Raw genomic sequence first — 22146 nt, 5'->3', positions numbered from 1 at the left:
CTCCTTGAAGGACAAATAAATATTTTAAAACTAACAGACTACGCAAACGTGAAATTGATTTTAGGGAAAAGAATTAATGAGTTTCTTAAAAAATTTGTATGAATTATTAAATAATCGCTCAGAATAGTTTGACAAGTAACCTCAATACGTCATAAGGGAAAAGTTATTTCCCCCTTACCGACAGTAGATTTTCTTCTGTCGGTAAGGTAGGTAGCCAAAGAAGGAACAATCGCATTGTGTTTTGGCTACATACCGAATGATAAACTATCAATTTGTCCCGACGAAAAAAAGACTACATAATTGCATGGTAAAAATGGTTAACGACTTAAAATTTTGTTACTTAATGTGGCATTCCAGGAGAAATTTACTACTTTTCGGAGTACCCTCACCGATTTCTTTCAAACTTGGTAGTATTACATTTGTTGGTCTAAAGTTTCAGAAAATCAATTTTTTAAGTAAAATCAATTATTTATTTAAAAGTTACAACAATTGCTCAAAATTGTTTAAATGCCCATATCTTTTAAACGGTTCAAGATAATTGAGTTTACTTTTTTGCTAAAAATTCATAAAGACGAGACGCTTCAAAAATGTTCTTAACATTTTTTTCTTATTTTGTTAATTAAAAAAGTTATTTAAATAAATAATATAAACTTTTGATCAGGAATTCAAAATTAAATGACTTACGAACCAAAAAATTCCTTGTTTTTCACACTTTTATATTCCGAAGAAAAAAAGTTGCTAGAATTTTTCAATAACTTATAATTTAAACAATGATTATCTTGAACCGTTTAGAAGATATGGGCATTTAAACAATTTTGAGCAATTGTTGTAACTTTTAAATAAACAATTGATTTTACTTAAAAAATTGATTTTCTGAAACTTTAGACCAACAAATGTAATACTACCAAGTTTGAAAGAAATCGGTGAGGGTACTCCGAAAAGTAGTAAATTTCTCCTGGAATGCCACTAATAGAATAAGTGTTTTAACGAAAAAAATATAATTTTAACATAACCAAAGAAATATTTTAAATCATAACTCCGTTTCATATTTTCATTGATGTTTAGATGTTCTTCCTAATAGGTAAATTTAATTTAAGTTACAAATTAACTTTCATTTTTAATCTAATTATTCATTTATTAGTAGTTTTTTATTTGAATAACGAATAAAAAACTTGAATTTACTTTTTGAAAAATTACACTTTGATATAGGTACATATAGTTAGCCTGATTCTCAGAATTTAAAAAACATTAGACTATTTGTTTATCAGTATCGAAAAGTTAGCCTTTTTTTATATCCTAGATCTAACTTACCGACTGATTTTAATTATAAATTATAATGTAGTTATTGGAAATAGAAATAAGTGATCAAAAATATTTGTACATCTTGCTTTTCATATTTATTGAAAATTTCTTTATTTTCTCTTTGAATAAATAATAATATAAAGGATTATTAATACTTTATATTCTAAAAACTACCAATAAATTGAAAAGGTAATTATTTTACATTCTAAATTTTAATAATTGACAAATGAACATCACTTTTGCAATATTTCATTAATTGAAATATTTATATGCTTTTCTACAATATTTATCTTACAATTAATTATATTACTTTCTATAAAAATTAAATTGCATCTGAACAAAATTATGAATTTTTGCATAATTATGAAATTTAATTTGACTTATTGTTTTCTTACAATGTATTTTATAGAAATCTACTCATCTATAATCACTCTTTTTATTATAATAATACTTTTTGAAGAAACCTCTTTGGAATATGAAAAATATTAATTTTAGACTTACAATTATGCTATAGTTTTGCACTGTTTTAACAAATATATTACAAAAATATAATCTAGAAAATGGTTTAGAAAACGTATAAATATTATAGATTTAGAAAAATGTACGATTTTCTGAGGTAGGTAGTTTTCTACTTTCGTACTGCTTTACTTGGACATATTCTCAAATCAAAAGTATCAGTAAATTGGAGAATCGCACCAAGTGCTTTTGATTGTAACTACATAAAGGCAGTGTAGTGTATCTTTTATATGACCCTGAGACATTTATACAATTTCATTCTAATTCACAACCACAAGTATTTGGCTCGAAATATTTCGTAAAAGCAACCTAGCAAGTATATATATATGGACAGTCTAACAAATTTTCTTTATCAATATTATTCGTTGAGAATATCGGAGAAACTTCGTTGCTTCGCTTTTAATAAAATAATTTCAATAGATAAAAAAGTGTCGCTAATTTTGATTAAATTGTCACTTGCTTAATGTTTTGACTTAGCAATGTGAAGAAAGAATGACACCTTATCGGTACACTGATGCCCACACATGTTACAAGTAAATGGATTTTTGTATCCATGATAACCCATGTGAACAGTGTACATGACATCATTTCCAAAAGAAATTTCACAGTATTGACATGCATACTGATCTACAGTTTCAGATTTATCTTCAGAATCCAAACTATTCCTTTCCGAATAACATTTATTGGGAATAGTTAATGCCAGCTTGTTGAAATATTTTTCGTAGTCCTGTGAACAGAAAATAATATGTATGTTACAAAAAAGTAAATATTAAATTAAATTTTATTATTTCTCGTCAATTTCCAAGCTTTTTGATCTTATGCTTATGCCCATGCTAAAACAAATCGAAATATCAACAATGAAAGACATTAAAAATGGTTCAAACAATTTTTTACATGTTCCTTTACTAATTTTTCACGTAGAATCGAATAGAGGCGTTAGTTTTTAAAAATTCTCCAATTTTTTCATTTGTTTAAACAATTTTTAACGTCAAAAGTAATTATCAATGACTTTGCTGACGAGTTTAATAAACGAACTTTAAATTGACATACTAAAGAAAAGCTAAATCTGTAAGGATTATGAATGTGCTTCGGGAAGAAACACCTGAATGTAATTTAGATTTTATTATTTATTAGAATGATAATAAAATTTGCTCACCTGCTCATCATCAGAATCCTTTTCCAATATATGTTTATCTAATTTTACGGCCTTCCCCTTACGCCTACTAGTGCCTGTTTTCTTCAAATTATTGACATTGTTCTTTTGCACAGAATGTTCTTCTTGATTAGAAATTTCATACTTTTTATCAATGTTACAACTTTCAGAAACTGATTCACATTTTTCAAGTATAGGAAGCATGTTATCTTTTTTCTCGGGACTTGAATCATCATTTAAAGTAATAGATCCAGTGGATCCAGTCGATCCAGTGGAAATGCTGTCCAGCAGTGAATCTTCGAGAATTTTCTCATTATTGATAGATCTAGTATATTCAAAGTAAGCTTGTAGTTTTAATGCGTTCTCTGCAATATTCTCACTAAAAATAGAATTCTGCATAGGATATCCAGCACTAAGTAACTGATTATAAGATGACAATGCATTCAGTACATTAGTATGATTCGGCACAAGATTGTTCATTCCATTTGGACCGCTGTTTAAAACGGACATATTCATTGGACTTCCCATATTTATTGGCGACATTGACGTCGGCATCATCACTTGCGAACTCACAATGGGTGGTGAAATCGAACTCAATATGTTATTGTTTAATTGATTCTGAAATAGAAATTATATGTTAGCAAATTCAAAAAATTAATTTTCTAATTCTAGACTAGATAAAAATAATATTAAATGATAAATACAAATTAAACAAGTTTTTTACCTGCACGTTGTACTGATTCTCTTCTTTTATCTTGACCGGCTTAGGCTTCGGACCTCTTCGGGTTCCATAAACGTCAATAATAGGCAGCGGGTTCGGAGATCCATCGGCATTTAAAACCATTGCAGGCTGATGATTATATTTTCTTAAATGTAGCTTTAACGAATGACAATATTTGGTAGCGTAGGAGCAATTTGCACATCTGTATTGGTAGACATTGGAATGTGATTTAAGATGACTACTGAGCATCGACTTGTTGACGCATGAGTAAGGACACTTATTGCATTTGAAAGGCTTCGATCCAAAGTGATTTCGAAGATGATATTCAAGGTGATGTTTATACTCTGTGACGAATGGACATTTAGGGCAAGTTAATAATTTGTCAATCTTGATATGTCCACGATTATGCTGCCAAAAATCCAATTTTGTGATGGATACATAGTTACACTGTCTGCATTTGTGAGTCTTCACCTTGCCCTGCAAACAAATTTTAATTTCAATTAATTAAATCCCTTTATATATAAAAATTATCTTCGCAAACTTTTCATTCAATAATTGAAAAAATGGCATGCAACAAAAAATGTCGGATAAGATGAATTACTTTAACCATTTAATACATAGGTAAAATATAATTTGAGGTCAGATTAATTAAATTCGAAATAACAGATCCAATATCACAAACTATTTTTGAAAAGGAAACCAGGGGTGCGTTCACTTGCACGAGTAAGAGTGTGTCTGTAATTATACGTGATATACACGCATAGAAAGGGTTTGCTGTGGCAGCGAACATTTTGCTGCCACAGCAAACCTTGTTCGTTGAAATAGGGACAGCGAAAAAGTTCGCTGTGAGATCAAACAAGTTCGCTATGACAGCAAACTCGCATAAATTTTTACTAATGTTTGCTGTCACGGCTAACATGTTCGCTGCCACTGCAAGCTTCTTAGCTGTGGTAGTAGCTAATTTTCAGAGAATTCACAGCAAACATCTGTTTACTGCTGCAGCTAATTTATTTTTTCCGTGTAATACACCCCAGATAACTGAAAACTTATTATTTGTTGGTTTTATGGCGGCTTATTGATTATGAATTTCAAGTTAAAAATTCCAAACTTAATGAAACTGGGGTAAAAGTAAACGAAATCACAAAGTTTCACCAACATCGTTTTGTCTTTTAAATCGCAATACCTTGGGTTTTCTTCATCTGGAACAATTTTGTAGAGTGGTAGAAAAAATAGATAAAACTAACTCTTTATATTTACTAGGAATTTTTCAACCATCCTGAAATTTAGGGGTAAATATCATTATGTATTTTTTAAACAGTTTAAGATATATATATAATATATATATATATATAATTTATATTGTTTCCTTTGCAAAATTAGGTAGTAGTTTTTTGAAAGCATTAAAAATTATTAAAATTATTGTAAACAATTATGGCTGAACTCGTTACATTAAAAATATTAATATTACGTATATATATATCAGTGGATTTTTGTATTATAAACATTCAAAATCGTCTAGCAAAACTTATTGGATTTGTTGTCCAAAAGAAGAATGCTCAGCACAGGCAGTAACTATAGAGAAGATGGACAAATCAACGTGTAAAAAAGACGAAATCAATAACGAATCAATAACGTTCGATTATAAAATTACATTTTCCTCCTTAATTTAAATTGTTATTGATATTGTTTGTGTTGGAAAACTTTTCTTTGAAATTTTTTGTTTTCGGAATAAAAGTTCTTAGTAAAAACGGATTTGAAATTAACTTTTTTGTAAATTAAAACTTAGGAACTAATAGTTTTAGAATATAGTAATTCAAGAAAAAAAATATTGACAATTTACAAAGAATGAACTATCTATATATATAATTTTGAAGAATGGAAAGTAAGAGAAACTGAAAGTAATGTTAAGAGGGAGATAGCTTATATATTTTGAGTCGTTGAAGAGTCCATAGACAAGGCGATTACTCACCAAGATCTTTTTCCTTTATCCATCTAATACTGGAGCGCTTCGTTTTGTGGCGTTCCTTCGTCAAAGCCGATAAAATTTAAAAAGCGGACATTTTAGAAACAATACAATTTTAACAACACGATAACACAGTTTCTCCAGGGATATTTATTGAGTTCGGTTAAAAGATAATTAGAGAATCGTAGTAAAAAAATATAAAAATATTTATACGTATATACGTATGAAGTAGAGTGGTTCTTATTTCGCGATATATACAATTTTTTAGGTCACAGACCAGAATTCATTTTAGAATGCGAAAAAAAATGGCACAACTTTTGCAAGGGTCAGACAAAATAAGACTTACTTTTTTCTAAAGAAACAATTAAACTAAAATTAAATGTAAATTAATGAAAACTATAATTCGACCTATATGAAACCATGTAGATTAATAAAAAAAGCAAGATTTTTTACCGAAATTAATAAATTGCGATTATCTTGTAAACTAGAAGCGATAAAATGCAGAGTGTCTATCAAAAATTATATAATTTCCAATAATAATAATTTTATAATATAATATTAATAATAATAAATCATTTTTAAATTCCCGGATTTATTTTTTAAAACATTAATAAGGGGTCGTCCATATACCACGCGAACAATTTATTTTGACGTCCCCTCCCCCCTTCGTAGACAAACGTGAACTTTTGACAACCTATACCTTAAGGCGCGTGTCAAAAGTCGATGCGATTTTCCCATTGAAGTTCAATGTGAAAATGTCCACGTGGACATTTTTTGGTAAGAAAATATTATTTTTGGTAGGACATGAAAACTTATAGCTTTAAAGAAAGTTTTATATTTTAATATGGTTAAGAAATGGATATTTTATAAAAAAGTAAAATAAAATATTTTCGACATGTCAAAAATATTTTACATAGTTTTATGCTATTAAATATAATTTATTTGATAACAAATCTTTTGAAAATTAGTTAAAACATTGGAGCGAAATTTGAAAGCAAGATAAACAAAATATAAGGGATAAAATCAAAGTTTTACTGAGCCCACGTGGACATTTGTGGATTGTTTAAGAACCCCCTTCTCTCAAAACTGTCCACAAGGATATATAAATTCTAGTTATATCCATATCATAATGATTTAAAATACAAATTCGGGAATTGCGTTTAAAAGTAATTAACACTGAAAGTATGCATCTCCTTAACGTTCTTTCTCTAATACAATGCCTTTACTTAACACACAAACTTGTACAACGTTATTTCCATAACTATTAAGATTTTTAGGAGATTTGTTTTACACACAATTGCAATACCTTGCCTGAACAAAAGTTTTTCGGAATTTTCTTTTTCATTTAAATATACAAGTACAGTTTCCTTTCAATTGGTGCTAAAGGATGAAATTTAATGAAATTTATTGCCATATTTGACAACTGTTGGAGAATAAACAAAAGAAATAGAGAATCAGACATTTTGATATTTTGGGAATGGAGGGTGCCAACCAATTGAGAAAGAGACGCGTATAAAAGAGTAGATGGGAAAAGAGAAAGAAATTTGATAGTATAGAGGGGTTCAATGAGGCGGTGATAACTAACAATACTCACCACTATTTTATCAGCGATACCCCACGAAGGCGTGGTTGGCGACGGGGGGAGAAGTTGCCCCTGCTTCTCTATATCAGACTGCTCCTCGAGTGACTGCTGATCCCGTTGCCCATCCATTTTCGGCAACATAGATTTCAATGCTTTTAAATGTCTTCTTTGTTTTAGTACTGGAAAATAACAAGAAACCTATATTATTATAGACGTACTGTTTTCTCTAATAAACTTTTATTTTCAATTTTTCTTCTTTTGCCTTTTTTTATTTGTATAACAAATCAATAACATATAGAAATTTATTTATTAATTTAGTATTAGCATATGGTCTATCAATCTACTTTTAAATCTTTTAACCCATGGTAATGTGTATATGTACTTAGTTGGATAATTAATTATTTATATTATTTTCTACCAGTCGGTTTCTTATATTTACCGCAATTGCCATTTTAATATTTTTAATTAAAGTTAATAGAAAACTTTTAAAATTTGCACTCTAATTTATTTCAAATATAAAATATATGATTCTACAAGAAAGTCATGTCCCTAAAGTTTTGAAGATTCAAATAAACGAACAGAAAAAAGGTGGTTTTGTTTTTGTTGCGAGTTATTTATTTTACATGCTAATCCTCCTTTTTTAAACACGTATTCTATACCTCTTTATTATATTAATGGAAGAAAACGTTTATTTTCAAAAATACTTTAATTAAAAAATTTATCTTTAATTATATTTTTAAATACGGTATAACAAAGAGTTTTAGTTGTTCAAGCGTTTTCTTAAAATGTGGAAAAATTTATATGAATTTAATAATTTATTTTTATTTATTTATTTACATATAGACGGGTAGAAAAACCCTTTCATACAAAAGTACTAGAATAATGCTTAGAAAGAAAAATAAAAATTAAAAACGAAGCAATAACAATCAAACGTAATTAGCAAAAAAGAAAAATAATAATAACAATATTAATAAACTTTATTTGCTTTGAAATGGCAAAAAAAATGTTGAAATGTCTCTTGCTGAGTAAAAATAATATTAACATATTTATAATATAATAATTTATTACTATTTATAATTTTTTATGAAATAAGGGTGTATAGGTACTTAGTTAAATTTATGAGTCACGTTACATAAATTTATTAAGTCAATACAGTGAGTCAGAAAACAATCTTATTACAGCAGTAAATTTTAGTGAAAAAAGAGGTTTACTCTGTGGTCAGTTCGGAAAAAGGGGTTCGCAAATACAAACGAACCTCAAGCCAACAAACTGAAATTGTAAAATTTTGCTTGCCGGAGTGGTCACCACATTTTGGGAAACTACACGTGCCCCTGCTGACAAGGTACAGTTGATTTATTCAAGTGGATCATTTCTAGCCTGGACACCGGAAAGTCAGGATTTAGCTATTCAAAGTAGCTGGCAAATCTCATTGTCCTTCATGTCCGAGAGTCCTCATAACCATAAATAACTCACTTGGGCCACTGTCTTCCCAGGGAAATAACGCTAGGGGTAACCGTGGAAAATAAACAACCCTTAATACAATTTGCAAAAAGAACTAAGCACAACATTTCTTAAAATCATAACTTTTTCTTTTCTTTATCTCGAACGTGCTGCACTTTCCAAAGTAATATTTTCTTTTCAAAACAATTTAGGCAATAAAAATGACATAAATACGTAAATTAGTTTGATTTATTGACTAAACATTTATTTTTAAGAATTTATAATTGTCATAAATTTTAAACAGTTCAATTTTTTTCTAAAACATTCAGATTGAACAATAATTTCAAAAAAATCTTTCTGTAATAGCGTCAAAAACTATTATATGGGGATTTCTTTCATTCACCTATAAGGAGTTAAAAACATGTTCAGGGCAATAATTATATAACTAAGTACTGCTTTGATTTAAAAATATTTTATTTTCATAATATATTTAATTAAAAAGTAAATTCTGTTTTAGTTTAAATAGAAAACATAATGAAATTTTTTTTTTGTTTAATTCAAATATAAAAGCCATAATTAATGTTTGAATTAAATATATTGCTTCTTTAGATGAACCAAAATATATATATGTGTCAATTATGAACTTAAATATGTTTGACTGTATAGCAATGTTATTCTGAGTTTGATTCAAATAAATGTTTTTCTCAGTGTTGTTTTAAGTAATAACTCTATAGAAGTATACTAAAACTGTTAAATTTAGGAGAATTATTTTGCTTTCGTAAAGAAATAAGAAAATATAATTTAACTAATTTGGTCCTTTTTTATTTTAATTTAAATTAGCAAAAGTCAATGTTCTTTCTGTTATTACTATTATTATTTAACTACTTTTTGATAAAAAAACAAATAAAGAAATACACTTTTGACTAAAAAGAAAAGGAAAAATAAATTGAGTTTATTCTAAACAGTTTAGAACCGAAGGTATATGTGTTTCAATGTTTTCATTATTTAGATGCTTTGTGAGGCCATTCAGATTCTTGGAAGGTGAAAGAAAAAGCACAAAAATAAAAACAATGAGCAAGTCAAAGTTTTACTTGTTTCTAGAAAATGACCTCCTATTCAGTATTAAATTAAAATTTAAAAATATTTCTATATCTTTAGTATATGAAAAACAGTTTACAAGAGTATAGAAAATTAATACAAGAACATTGACTAATTTTTGAAGGCACATCATTTTGTATATTAGTTTAATAAGAAAAGGAAAAAAACAACAAATAATACAATTACGAGGTAGAAATTAAAATTATTCAAATCAAGTTCATTATTGGAAAATTTATGTAATGAAAGTAAAAATATAATGTAATGTTTTAAAAGATATTTCTGTGTAAAATGCGCAGTAAATATCTCTAAAAATCTGTTTTTACGGTGATTAACAATCTGTATTATTTAATTGTTTTCAAACAAACCTGGTAAAGAATTTCTGGGCTTTTTTGCAATTCTTCAAATTAAACACTTATCAGTCCAAAGATGAAGGAGATTTTTATGAAGAACAATAACTGATACTTTTTCACATAATAATTACAATAAAATGTAATGTCACTCACGGCACAAAACTTTGTTCACTCATAAACCGTTTATCAGAAGAAATAGTGAAACTATTGGAAAATGTTTCCGCGCTTCCAAACCGAATACAGTATCAGAGTTCCGGTAACAAACTGACTACTCACTACTGCCAGCAAAAACCATGAGGCCAGCTTTTGGAGAAGTGTGAAGTAGAATTGCGGCTTATTGGGTATTTACAGAAGGGGCTGCACTACTCAGCTACTCCATCCCTACCACCTTCGGGCAGCCCAATCAGCGCTACTCAATTTGCAGGCTCTTCGCCGGCCTATCTTCCCCACTACCCTTTCATTCGCATTTTCTGCCTTATGCATTACCATAATATTGTATTTCCCTTGTGTTTCCTTGTTTTCCGGAATACCCAAACATACCTGGAGGACCTCTCTTCAGTAGGGTTTTTTTATGTGAGTGCCGACTTTCCTGACACACACCTCCTCAGATAAAACAATAAATTTCTGACAACGACATTCGAATTCATAATTCCATTTCAGTTCATTACCGTAATTCATTCAGGAACAAAATCCAAGATTAATTTTTCCTAACACTGCGACTAAAAACTGATATTTCTTATGATTTAGGTATTCCTGTAAATATATAGGCAAATCTCTTCAGAGCCTTTAAGCTTTGACTATAAATTTTTAAAAATTCTATGTAGACATTTTATATTTATGGCCACAATAGACCTTCGACAGAAACAAATGTATATGAAAAGTAAAATAAGTATATTAAAAATGTGAAGTAAAACTTACCCATAATTATTTAAATTGCAATTAAATATATATTTTAAATTAGTTTTTCAAAAATTGCCTAAATTGATTCACACGAAAATTTAATTTAAATGTTTAAGCAAGTTTCACGCTAAACATTTATTTAATCGGGATAGTTAAATCTATTTACACAATTTTCACTAAAATTTATAAAATTGCTTAGCGCCGTAATTAAAACATATTAGGTGCGGTTGTTACGCTGTGCAGTTGTTACAAATGGAATATCTCAGAAACAGTGAATTATAGAGATGGGGTTCCAAAGAGAAAAATGTTTAGTTTTTATGTACGAACTTACTGCAATATGTTTAAAAATTATATCCAAGCTTTACAAGTAAAAAAACAGGCACATTGGTTTTTAAAGGCCAAAAGTAAATATTTCTCTTCCTGATATATTTTAAATAATTAATAGACCTTTATACTTAACGAAGTAAATTTTTTTATATCAATTCTATGAGCTTTAAAAAACTGCCTTGGTTGTCCACATTTAGTGTATACTTTTTTAATAAAGTGTTTTATTGTAGAAAATGTACCTGTTGTGCAGTTGTTACAAGTGATAATGAGAACCGATATTTTTTCCAAAATTCAGCAGATTCGTTTGAAATGTAAAATATTTGTCAAAAATGTAATCACACTCATTTTTTATGAAAAATCTCATGGTTTTTATAAATTCGTCTTCAAAATTAATGAAAAAAAAACTTTTTTAAGTTTCTTCCATTTCGAAACAATATTAATGCTGTCATCTCTATGGAACTGTCACGTACTATTACGTTGAGCCAAAAATTATCAATAATTAATAAAAATGGTTATAAAAAATTATTTGTCTTCAATTTAGAAATGTTATTGATGATTCTTGGTATTGTAACAACCGACATTCACTTTGTACAGTTGTTACAATTTACACGCTGTCACTCAAATGCTTCTAGTTACAGTGGAACCTCGATTATCCGAACCTCTGTTATCCGAAACCTCTATTATCCGAACCGAAAATCATTTTATCCGAATTTCTATTATCCGAACTTTTTTTTGGCTATCCGAATTTTAAAATTTATTTTCTCTATTTATTTTATTACTTATGTTTGTTTATGCCAAAAAAGTCTTAAAAAAATCATATATTGTGTTTTATTAATATATTATTATAAATTAATATATATACTTATATATCTTTGAAAAATGTATTAAATTAAATATGTACATATAGTTCAACTGTCCAATTTTTTTACTTTAATTATGAAAAACATTAAAACCTCTATTATCCGAATTTTCGATTATCCGAATCAGGCCGTGCCTAGGTTAGTTCGGATAATCGAGGTTCCACTGTAATTAAATAATAGATATACATATAGAGCTAAATCAATTATGGCCTTTTAAAACTATATAGATAATATACCTTTGATTTAATCGTTTGACCAAACAAATTGGAGTTAAACTCTAATCACAGTAACTGTTTTTATCAAAATTGTAACAACTGCAGACTGCACCTAGTCTTCCCTACGACCGAAACTGACCCTTTTATTTTAATAAACTTTCAAGTTTAATTCTCAAAAATTCTACATTTCAAAATCAAAAAGATTTCCTCTTCAGAGAGTTTATAAAATATTCAGGGTTCACGGAAACCTGGAAATGTCAGGGAATTTTATAAACCTTGCAAAAACCTAGAATAGTCAGGGAATTTTGATCGAAATCCTAGAAAATTTTTGTTTCTAAAGATATTGTGTTTATTCTTGAAATCTAATTTCACTTACATATATTTCAAAATTAATTCAATTTTAAAAGAATTGCGTTTACAATTTTCATAAGTAGATAAACTTTCAAAGATTTTGATTTAAAATTTTGTAAAATTTCAATTTTAAATTAATTTAATTAGAAATATAGAAAAACTTAGATTTAAAAAAATTTTTAAAACTAAAATTCTTCTGAAATTAGTTAAATTTTTTAATATACCTATATATTTAACTAGTTTTATTAAAAATATTGAAAATATTTAATTATGAATTTACTATAGTAAAATTCTTCTCAGAAATTCAATTATTTTCAAAAATTTTAATAAATTCTTGGCATAATTTTAATTATTTTCAAAAACTTTCCTCAATTCAATGATTTTTAATATCTACTACTTTAATAAAATTTTAATATAATTTTATGCAAACATTTAATGATTTTCATAAATAATAAAAATTTCACAGGAATTCAATTATTTACAAATTATTTTCATATATTATTCAATTATTTTCATGAATAATAACATTTTTTACAGGGATTCAATTATTTTCATAAATAATAAAACTCAATGCTGAATTTCAATTATTTTTGATACAATTTTAATGGATTTCCTAGAAGAAAGTAATTATTCTTAAAAATATTTTTATAAAAATTTATCAAAGAAATTTAATTATTTTAATAACCTTTACTACAATTTATTTATTAGAAATTTAAGTATTATTTTCAATAAATTTTTAATTACATTTAACTTTAAAGATTAAAATTTTTTTCAAAAATTATAATGCAATTCTTTGCGTAACAACCCAGTAAAAAAAATTCGATACACGGACCGCGGAGTTCGTATACGAGCTCGGTAGCTCGTATGAGAAATATGAGAAAACTCTCATACGAGCCTTTTCCGTAATGAGAAGTGTATAGATGCTTGTATACGAGGTGACTTTTAAAGCATTTTTCTTAATATAACACTATTTTAAAGTAAATGTAGATAATAGAAATGAATTTTTAAAGTAAAACAAAGCTAAATTTATAAAGGAAATTAAGTTTTAAGAAAAAAAGGATAATTTTGTTCAAAAAATTTATTCACACTGAAAAAAGGTTAGAATTTGATAATTCCTTGTTACTCTAACTTACCGACATTAGATATTTCTCGGATGCGGTAAGCACGATTTTGTATTGGCGGTAGAATTAATAAGTTTTTTTCATTACTAATTAATAATATATTATTATTTATTTATTATATAAATGTTCTTATATAAAATAATTAAATTTAATACAAAATCTGCTTACCGTATACGAGAAATATCTAATGTCGGTTAGTTAGAGTAACAAGGAATTATCAAATTCTAACCTGTTTTCAGTGTGAATAAATTTTTTGAATAAAATTATCCTTTTTTTCTTAAAACTTCATTTCCCTTATAAATTTAGCTTTGTTTTACTTTGAAAATTCTTTTCTATTATCTACATTTACTTTAAAATAGTGTTATATTAAGAAAAATGCTTTAAAAGTCACCTCGTATACAAGCATCTAAGTATTTCTCATACGAGCTACCGAGCTCGTATACGAACTCCGCGGTCCGTGTATCGAATTTTTTTTACTGGGAATTCAATTTTTTTCAAAATAATTTTAATAAAATTCTTCGCTGAAATCCATATTTATGTTTAAAAATTTACAAAAATTCTCGTTTTGATTTTGTTGATAAAATTCTTTATGAAAATTCAATTCAATTCAATTTTAAAAAACATTCAATTGTTTAATAAAATATTTATTTTTATAGCTAAATAATTGAATTCTCGTAGAATTTTCTAATAAATATTGATTTAAAAATGAATTTTAAATTAAAATCTTTGAAAATTTGAACTTTTCATACTTTTAATTAAAAATTAATCGAAATTTCGTAAAATTAAATTGTAAAAAATGGATTTGAAAATTTCCAAAGAACTTTTTCAAAAATTATTTTAAAAAAATTGACTTTTTAGTTGAAAATTCTAGAAATGGATAATCGAAATAATGTAAATAATTTTTGAAAAAGTTATAGTAACAAAGTAGCAAGTTTTAATTATTATAAAACACGAAGAAAGCGATAACTTCGAGTCGAAGACTCGGAGTGATCAATATCATAGTGATCATGTTTTCTAATAAATATTCTTATATGTTATTGAATTTCAAATTTTTGAATATCTTAATTTCTATAAAAAAAATAATGATTAAATATTTATTTAAAAATGAAGTTATTGATGTTTTCGAATAATTTTCGTTTTAAAAACCTGAAAAAATTCCGTTTTTAACCTGGAAAACCTGGAAAAGTCAGGGAATTTGAAAAGAGCAAAAGCGTGGCAACCCTGATATTATGTAATTTTAAATGGATTATATGTAATTATTTTATTATGTTTATTAATTTGATTTAGTTTATTTTTAATTGAATTGCATTGAATTATTTAATTTATCAATATTTACTGATTAGAATTTCATTTAATAATTTAAATTAGGTAAATGTAGTAAACGGAATATCTATATTTTTCACCAAAAACGCAACTTTTTTTTCGTTAAACGGTGAAACTGACGGAACTTTTTTGCAAGAACTTGTTAATTGATTATATTCCTTAGAAAAATAATTGTATGGCGTACAATAAAATACCAATGAGCCTGAAACGCATACACACACTAAAAAAAATGTTTTACTTTCAGCCTATTTTTGAGGCTGAATTTAAGGTGTAAACGGAGTCAGACTTTTTCTTTCCTATGCAATTGACTGCTTACATTTACACCAAAATTTGAAAATTTTCCTAAAACTTGAAGTAAATGTTGATTGATATTATAATGCATCATGAGAAACCAACTTTTGGAAATTATTAGTAGATGTGAAATAGAACCAAATTAATAATTCTTTTAAAATGCAGTTAATGTGTTTACGTTTACCCCAAGTTTTCAAATTCTTGGGGTAATTGTAAACAATTTATTATTTATTAACTAAAGTGACAATAAAATTAAAAAATCAAAGGCAATGTTTGTTACAGCATTAATTAGGAAAAAATATAAATTTTTGTTTGAATTTTTACTTTATTTTTATATGGAAATGCGAGTAAAAATACTAAAACTAAAACTCCTGTATGTTAAAAAATAAAAAAGATTATTTTTGAACATATTTCAAAGCAAGAATGTCAATAAAGTCAAGGATATGTCAGGAAAATTAAGAAAATTGTGACTTTTTTCGACTCATTTAAGAAAATTGCGACAAAATACCACAATTTTTAGTAAAAAAAAGTACAAGTTAGTTTGATTTTTATAATGTGAAAAATAACTATAAACAAATCTTTTTGAATAGTTGAAATTTTGTAAAATTTAATTGAAAATAATTAATTTATTTCAAGTCTTTTTGTTACAATTTTTGAAGAATAAAAAATCTTTAAAGGTAGATTTAAAAATGAAAATTAATGAAAATTAGCTTCTAATTTTTTAAAATTCAATATTCTCAATTACATATTTTCAAAAATTCAAATATATACAAAAAATAACATTTTAAAATTATTTTTAATATTTTAAAGGAAACAATCATGTTAAAAATTTTTAATTAAAATTTATCAATCAAATTCAAAAATAATTTTAAAATATAACAGAATTTTAGAAGAACTTTCAGAAAATTATTTAAATTAATTGATTCAAAGACGAAGGTTTAGTTGCCCAGTAAAAAAAAGTATTGGAAGAGAGCGAATAGTATTGGCGGTGAGTTTCTGCCAATACGTTTTCGCGTGAAAACCGTATTGGCAGAAACTGACCGACAATACTATTCGCTCTCTTCCAATACTTTTTTTTTACTGGGTGGAAATTGTAGAAAATAATTAAATTCAGGAAGGGTTATAATGGTCATTTTAAAAAATAATTAAAATCATAAATTTACTCATTTTCCGTAAACATTCATATTTTCCTGTAAAAAGAATTTTGTCAGGGAAATTAATTTTAATGTCAGTAAATTGTCAGGGAAATTGATTAACTGAAACTTATGATCATCCTGATTAAGATTAAGCAAGAAAGCTAGAGACAGGAGGTGAAACTTCGGTAGTGGGGATGAGTCAAGAGCCTTTCTTTAACCAGGCGTTTTTCATTCACATGTGTATGATATGATTTTAATTTGAGGTTAACTTTAAAGTGCAATCGAGACACAATGTGTGTCATAACGGATATATAGAAATAATGTGAGTGATTATTAAATTAAGTGTTATTCAAATAGTTAAAAATTCCGAAAACGTGCTGTGTGAAAAGTTGTAACAAGAAGAAAGATAAACCTACACAACACTATGACTACACTGGAACCCCCGAGGTTTGGACTCCCGAAGTTTGGATTGTTTTGACATAGAGTATAGACAAAGTATAGAGTTAACTTTTAATACACTTCATGTTACAGTTTACACATTTTTTGTTTTTAAAACGTTTTTTTAATAACTATAAGATGTTTGAAAATATAAACACTTATATTTCATATTGTATTTGTATAGAATATATTTTCCCGTGTTTACGTGTGTTAGATTGCGCAGAAGTCCGTCTGGTCTACTGCGGCGAAAACTTTTTTTGAAAGTAAACGCCTGACCATACATCAGCTGAGCGACTCAGCATTGCCATACCCCCACTACCGAAGTTTTACCTCCTGTCTCTAGTCTTCTTGAGATTAAGATATCTTTTTTGGAAATATCTTTGATTATATGTCCACGTTATGACATTTGCTTTAACACCCCCCCCCTCCCCTTCATGGACAAACGTGGACTTTTGATTCACCCCCCCCCCCCAAATGTGTCTACGTGGTTTATGGACGGCCCCTAATCATATATAGCCAAAAACATGCATTTTTCAAATTTTAACACTAATTTTCTCAAAAACTCGACGTGCTGGAGCATTTTTCTTTTCAGATTCGTAATCAGCGTGAAAAAATCTATCGAAAGTGACCAGAATTATTGAAGGGGCAGAAAAAAAATTCATTTTTGTCGGACAGTGCACTGTAAAAATTTTTCGAAATTTTTCTTACTGAAAAGTTAGAAATATTTCGAAAAACGTTGAGAAAATGATTTTGCTATACAAAGTTCGACATTTTTCAAAAAGTATAGAATAAATTCGAAACTTTTTCGAAATTTTTCGAAAAGTGAGTAAGATTAAGTAAATTTCGTAAAAAGTTCGAAATTTTTCTTACTGATTTCGAATTTTTTCTTTACTAGTTATGAAGTATTGCAAAATGTTTTAGAAAATTTTCTAATTTTGTTACAAATTACAAATTAAGAGTTAAAGTAGGATTCTTTATAGAAATTAAAAATAATTAAATTTCAAAAAGCTTTTAAATATAACAAATTATTAATTTGTTAGCTTCCTTAAAAATTAAAAGTTTTGAATAATAGGTATTAGGGGAGGATGGGGCAAGGATAGTTAGGTAAGACCTTTTCGGATCTAGCTGACAAACTTGAATATGTATTTGCAAACGAAAAGTATTTTTGTAAAGCCTAGTTATTTGGCTATAATTTTGCTATACATTATTTTATTGTAGACTCAAATCCCTACGAGATACGAATGTAAAAGTAAATAAAAATTTTTAACTATCCTTGCCCCAGTACCGGGGCAAGGATAGTTAAAAGAATTTGAATGCTAAAAATGTTATAGAAAATCAGTGAATTTTCGTTTTATTTGATTTAGACTATTCAATATTGATATCTCAAGTAATAAAAATATTATTATGTATATCAACCTAAAAAGAACAATTAAACTTTTTTAAAATTTGCAATGGCATTAACAGGATTTTACCGTGCCGTATTAGCTCTAACTATCCTTGCCCCGTGAGTCCATATTTCAGTTTTTTCTCAATTTTATGGAACAACGTGAATTAATTTGAAAATAAATACGATATTCGTGTTCAGCAGGAAATTCCACTCCGAAAAACACTTACGTAAATAAATATTCTGAAACTCTAATGTAGAAAACAATATGATAAACATTACGTTGACATTTTAGCAAAACAGACTTTTTTTTAAAATAACCTCTTAACTTCGCAAATTGCGACAGATTGACTTCCAATTTTGACTATCATCTTTTGGTGTTAAAACGCGAATATACCATGAATCACGCGATTTTTTAGCAAGCCGTCTAAGCATAACAGCAACTAACTATCCTTACCCCTTAACTATATCCTTGCCCCATCTTCCCCTATTATTCAAAAATTATAAAAAATAATTGAATTTTGGAAATTTTCAAATTTTTATAAAAAATTTCCCAAATGGTTTTACATTGAAAGTATTTCGTTAAATAAATAAAGAACAATAAGTATTTAAATATTGTTTTACAAAAAAGATTGAAATTTAAAAAAATAAAACAATTTGAAATTTATATAGTGCCCAATGGGAAGTAAACGATTGGTTCAATAATGGGCCATGCTTGGCGAACTCCGTTCCATTATTGGAACATTAATGGCAACCATCATTGGACCACCAATGGTTTAAACTTGGGATGATCACGCTACTGCCAATGATCGGTAGCCAAGCATCGGGCCAATATTAGTTGCCAAGGAATTGCCAAGGAAACAAAATCGATTTTCAAAAGCTTGATTTTTTATTGGCAGCCAACAAAAAACCAAGGTTTTGAAAATTGATTTTTTTTAATTATTAATTAAAATTTATTTTTAAAAAATATATTTTTCAAAAAATTATTTTAAAAAAAAATATATTTTTTAAAAATATATATTTTTTTAAATTAATAGAACATATTAATTTAATTTGTCACCTCTGGTAAAACAAAGATGAAAGACTGATAAATTCCCTCACTTTATATTTTACAGTGGAGGGATAACTGTGAATGTCTTTGCGAGAGAGGAGCAGGTACTTATATAGAGCCAGTGAAACAGGTCACAAGCGAGAAGAAATCACTAGCATGCACTCTGGCGGCGCTTGTCGGAACTGTTTTCTGGCGCGCATGCATATCCTGACGTTATCGACACAGCGCTTGGCAACCAACGTTGCGCCACTTCCGACAAGCGCCGCCAGAGTGCATGCTAGTGATTTTTTCTCGCTTGTGACCTGTTTCACTGGCTCTATATAAGTACCTGCTCCTCTCTCGCAAAGACATTCACAGTTATCCCTCCACTGTAAGATATAAAGTGAGGGAATTTATCAGTCTTTCATCTTTGTTTTACCAGAGGTGACAAATTAAATTAATATGTTCTATTAATTTAAAAAAATATATATTTTTAAAAAATAAATTTTTGAAAAATATATTTTTTAAAAATAAATTTTAATTAATAATTAAAAAAAACCAATTTTTAAAACCTTGGTTTTTTGTTGGCTGCCAATAAAAAATCAAGCTTTTGAAAATCGATTTTGTTTCCTTGGCAATTCCTTGGCAACTAATATTGGCCCGATGCTTGGCTACCGATCATTGGCAGTAGCGTGATCATCCCAAGTTTAAACCATTGGTGGTCCAATGATGGTTGCCAATTGTTTTGCCAAGAAAAAACCATTGGGCACCAAGCATGGCCCATTATTGAACCAATCGTTAACATTGGCAACTTCCCGTTGGGTGTTGTTATTTTGTTTGGATTTATAATTTTAGTGCGATATTATATTGTTTGATGAATATCCATAATCTTAATTATTTAAGATTATTTAATTTAAAATTTATTTGTAAAATTTTATAATAAAGAACTTAATTTTTCCATCTTTAAAATTAAATTTTAAAAGATTTTTAAATTAAATTCTTTGATAATTTAAGGGCATTTGAACCTTGATGACGTCACACATGCTTTGCACAATCTGTAACGTCATCAAGGTTCAAATGCCCTTAAGGGAAGCAAAAGTATAAAAATATTTAATTTTTATTTAAGAAAATTGTCAATTACATAATTTTTCTATAAAAATTCTTAAAGTTTTGAATAATTTTATTCAAAAATTCTAAAAAAATAATTGAATTTTGGAAAAAATACTGTTGCAATTTTTGGAAATAATTAAATTTCAAAAAGTTTTTCATTGAAATTTTTTAAAATTTTAATTTCTGTTGAAAAATAAATAAGAAAAATGTTTGTTGAATAACTAAAGGTATTGAAGTTTATTGTATAATTTAATTTAGAAATTCCGAAATAATTTTTTTCTTGAAAAAATGCAATTAAAATTTTTTATAAATAATTGCATTTCAGAAAATAATTTAAAAAAATTATTGAAACATTTGAAAATTTTGTCAAATTTCATTCAATTTCACTGGATTGTTCCAGTGGTACTCAAAAGTTCAATTATTTACTCAAAAATATCTTACGGTCAAGTTCTTGTTAGAAACATCTTGGCGATTTATATAGAAAAGAGTTGTTCAAATAATTGAATTTAAAAAAAAACTGTTAGAAAAATTATATTTTTTAAAAAATGAAGAATTTTTATTAAATTTCAAAAAGAAAAAGTAACAATGGCAATACAAATTTCACGCGCACTTGCGTGCGTATAGTTTTGCTACATAGTTACTATAAGAATAATTTATTAAATAAATTAGAATTTGCATTTTTAGGGTCGCTGAACTATCAAAAAATGAAGATAACAATAATATTCATTAATAACAAAATAATTAACATTTATAAACGAGGAAGATTAGAACCCACTCACTTAAAAATTTTTATTTTTTTCCAAATGTTAATTTTCATGTAGCATTTTATATGAACAATCACAATGAATAAAGGATTTTGCAGAAAAAAAGTTTAACTCTTGTTATTAACAATTGAATATTTTTATTCATTTTTTTAAACAATAAATTTCAGAAAATATTGTTGACTGATTTTAATGATTCAATCGGCATTATTTTTTTCTTGAATCCAATTTTTAAATAAAAATTTTTTTGTTCATAGATATTGAATTTTTATTTAAAAAAAATTGTTTATTTATTAAAAAATATGTAAAAAACAACTTTACCCATGAAATTTCAAGTTGAAAATAATATACTTATTCTTTAAATCTTTCTTAATTTTATTCTGAAAAGAAATAAATGGCATGCGCTTATAGGTATTACGTGTGAATTATTTCTTATGCAATATCAAAAAATAATTATTTTAGCTACTTCTCAATGCGTGCTATTTTTTTTAGGAATACTATTGCATATTCAGGAAGGTTTAAAGAATAGGTAGAATTTTTTTAACTCGAAATGTCATGGGTAAAGTTATGAGATCATGTAATTATGTTCCTCCGTAACATATTTTTCTCTCTGTGTAAGCTTATTTGTAAGCTTGCAGTGAGCTCACAGTATTGAATGCAAATACTTGTAGACGATGAAAAGAAACTTATATAGTTTAAATAACTTATAGAAAAGTTGAAAAGTATTGTGGACGGTTTAAAAAGGACGTCCATAAACTACGTTACCAATCTTTA

At 27.2% G+C, this 22146-nt stretch overlaps 1 protein-coding gene across 1 annotated transcript; it reads right to left on the bottom strand.

The window, feature by feature from the left end:
• Window positions 1–1724: 1724 nt before the first annotated feature.
• On the bottom strand, window positions 1725–10458 carry LOC122500697 (protein hunchback). The gene is made up of 5 exons (XM_043609752.1): window positions 10141–10458; window positions 7250–7416; window positions 3696–4169; window positions 2975–3589; window positions 1725–2545 (listed from the first exon to the last, which is right to left on the bottom strand). Exons 2-5 carry the CDS (start codon window positions 7376–7378, stop codon window positions 2279–2281), a joined length of 1485 nt encoding a protein of 494 aa, XP_043465687.1. The 5' UTR covers window positions 7379–7416; window positions 10141–10458; the 3' UTR covers window positions 1725–2278.
• Between the last annotated feature and the right edge of the window lie 11688 nt (window positions 10459–22146).

This window comes from Leptopilina heterotoma, unplaced genomic scaffold, assembly GCF_015476425.1.
Source record: "Leptopilina heterotoma isolate Lh14 unplaced genomic scaffold, ASM1547642v1 Lhet_190, whole genome shotgun sequence".
Taxonomy (NCBI): domain Eukaryota; kingdom Metazoa; phylum Arthropoda; class Insecta; order Hymenoptera; family Figitidae; genus Leptopilina; species Leptopilina heterotoma.
This window is presented reverse-complemented; position numbering and strand designations above follow the sequence as displayed.

Excerpts from the sequence above, each read along its gene's own strand:
- LOC122500697 (XM_043609752.1), bottom strand. The coding sequence starts at position 7,378 with ATGTTGCCGAAAATGGATGGGCAACGGGATCAGCAGTCACTCGAGGAG. Across the intron at positions 3,590-3,695 it reads AGAATCAGTACAACGTGCAG|AATCAATTAAACAATAACAT; the intron begins GTAAAAAACTTG and ends TTTCTATTTCAG. Across the intron at positions 2,546-2,974 it reads AGGATTCTGATGATGAGCAG|GACTACGAAAAATATTTCAA; the intron begins GTGAGCAAATTT and ends TTCTGTTCACAG.